This window comes from Benincasa hispida, chromosome 7 (genome assembly GCF_009727055.1).
Source record: "Benincasa hispida cultivar B227 chromosome 7, ASM972705v1, whole genome shotgun sequence".
Lineage (NCBI taxonomy): Eukaryota > Viridiplantae > Streptophyta > Magnoliopsida > Cucurbitales > Cucurbitaceae > Benincasa > Benincasa hispida.
Window position 1 is genome coordinate 33,497,558 of NC_052355.1, and position 1,306 is coordinate 33,498,863.

A 1,306-nucleotide genomic window follows, 5' to 3' on the forward strand; every position below is an offset into this window, starting at 1 on the left:
CTGAAATAATAACTGACAGGGTCTCATCTTCTCCAAGGAATGTGTATTTAAGGTGAGTAGGCAGGGCCTTTAAATCCAACACAGGTGATTGCTCAAGCGAAGGCTTGATCTTACCTTCCCTTTCTTCCATACTCAATGGCTCGAAATTTCTTTGTATTTCTCTTACCGCATAACATGATTCAGGCGATGTGATGCCTTCGTCTTCCAATTCCATATCTTCATTAAATTCAAACTTGCTCGCAGGCCATTTATCCTCCAACACAACTGCCTCGCACGCATCAATCTCCTCTGGATAGTTCATCGCTTTCAAGATATTGAATTTTAATTGTTGGCCATTGATGTGCATCGTAATTTCCCCTTTATGTACATAAATCTAAGTTCTTTCTATAGATAGGAATGGTCGTCCCAAAATAATGGGGACATCTTTATCTGCTTCATGGTCTAATATAATGAAATCTGCAAGAAGAATGAACTCATCCACCTTGACAAGCACATGCTCGAGCTTGATTTTTGGGTGTACTAGAGATCGATATGCTAATTGAAGGGTGACTGTAATGGGTGTAAGTTCTCCGATTTCCAGCTTTTTAAAAATGGATGGTGGCATGAGATTTATGCTGGCTCCAAGATCGCATAAGGCCATTCCACCAATTGAGCAAGGGATTGTGCAACTCCTTGGGTCCTGCATATTTGGAGGAATAGCAGTATTGCAATCTTGCGTCAGAGCTACTGCCTCATAATTGCCTAATTTCCTCTTTTTAGATATAATGTCTTTCAAAACTTGGCATAAGCTAGCATCTACTCTGTCACCTCAATTAAAGAAACATTGATGTGCAGCTGTTTCATTATTCCAAGAAAGCGTTGAAACTGACCTCATATGATACTTTGACGTAGAAGCTGTGACGGATGCATCTCTTGATTCTTCATGAGCTTCTTTTGTCTGTTCCATATCAGTGTTTTCATTAGAGGCATGTTATTGTGCTTCTTCTTGAGTTTCAATAGCTTTGCTTGCTTTTCCTTTCATAGTCTCTCTTGTGACGCGTCCACTCCTGAATGTCACCACCTAACATTGTTCTTTACCTGAATTCCCCACATTGCGAGGAATTTCAGTGGTATTTAGGAGTGAACCTTGTGGCCTATTTTTAAATTACCCCACAATTTTACCCATTTGAATCTCAATATTGCATAGTCGCTTGATTCTGGAGAACTGTTTCATTCTTTTGGATGTATTCTTTCAATAAATATTCTAAGGAAGTGGAGGTTGATGCTTGGGATGTACCAGCTACTTGTTGGTGCCCACTTTGTCTTT

General features: G+C 39.8%; 1 protein-coding gene across 1 annotated transcript; it reads right to left on the reverse strand.

Annotated features, from left to right (window-relative positions):
- Positions 1-373: 373 nt before the first annotated feature.
- On the reverse strand, positions 374-946 carry LOC120081061. Its single transcript, XM_039035741.1, has 2 exons — positions 870-946; positions 374-800 (listed from the first exon to the last, which is right to left on the reverse strand). The coding sequence occupies exons 1-2, from the start codon at positions 944-946 to the stop codon at positions 374-376; spliced, it is 504 nt and encodes a 167-aa protein (XP_038891669.1).
- Positions 947-1,306: the final 360 nt, after the last annotated feature.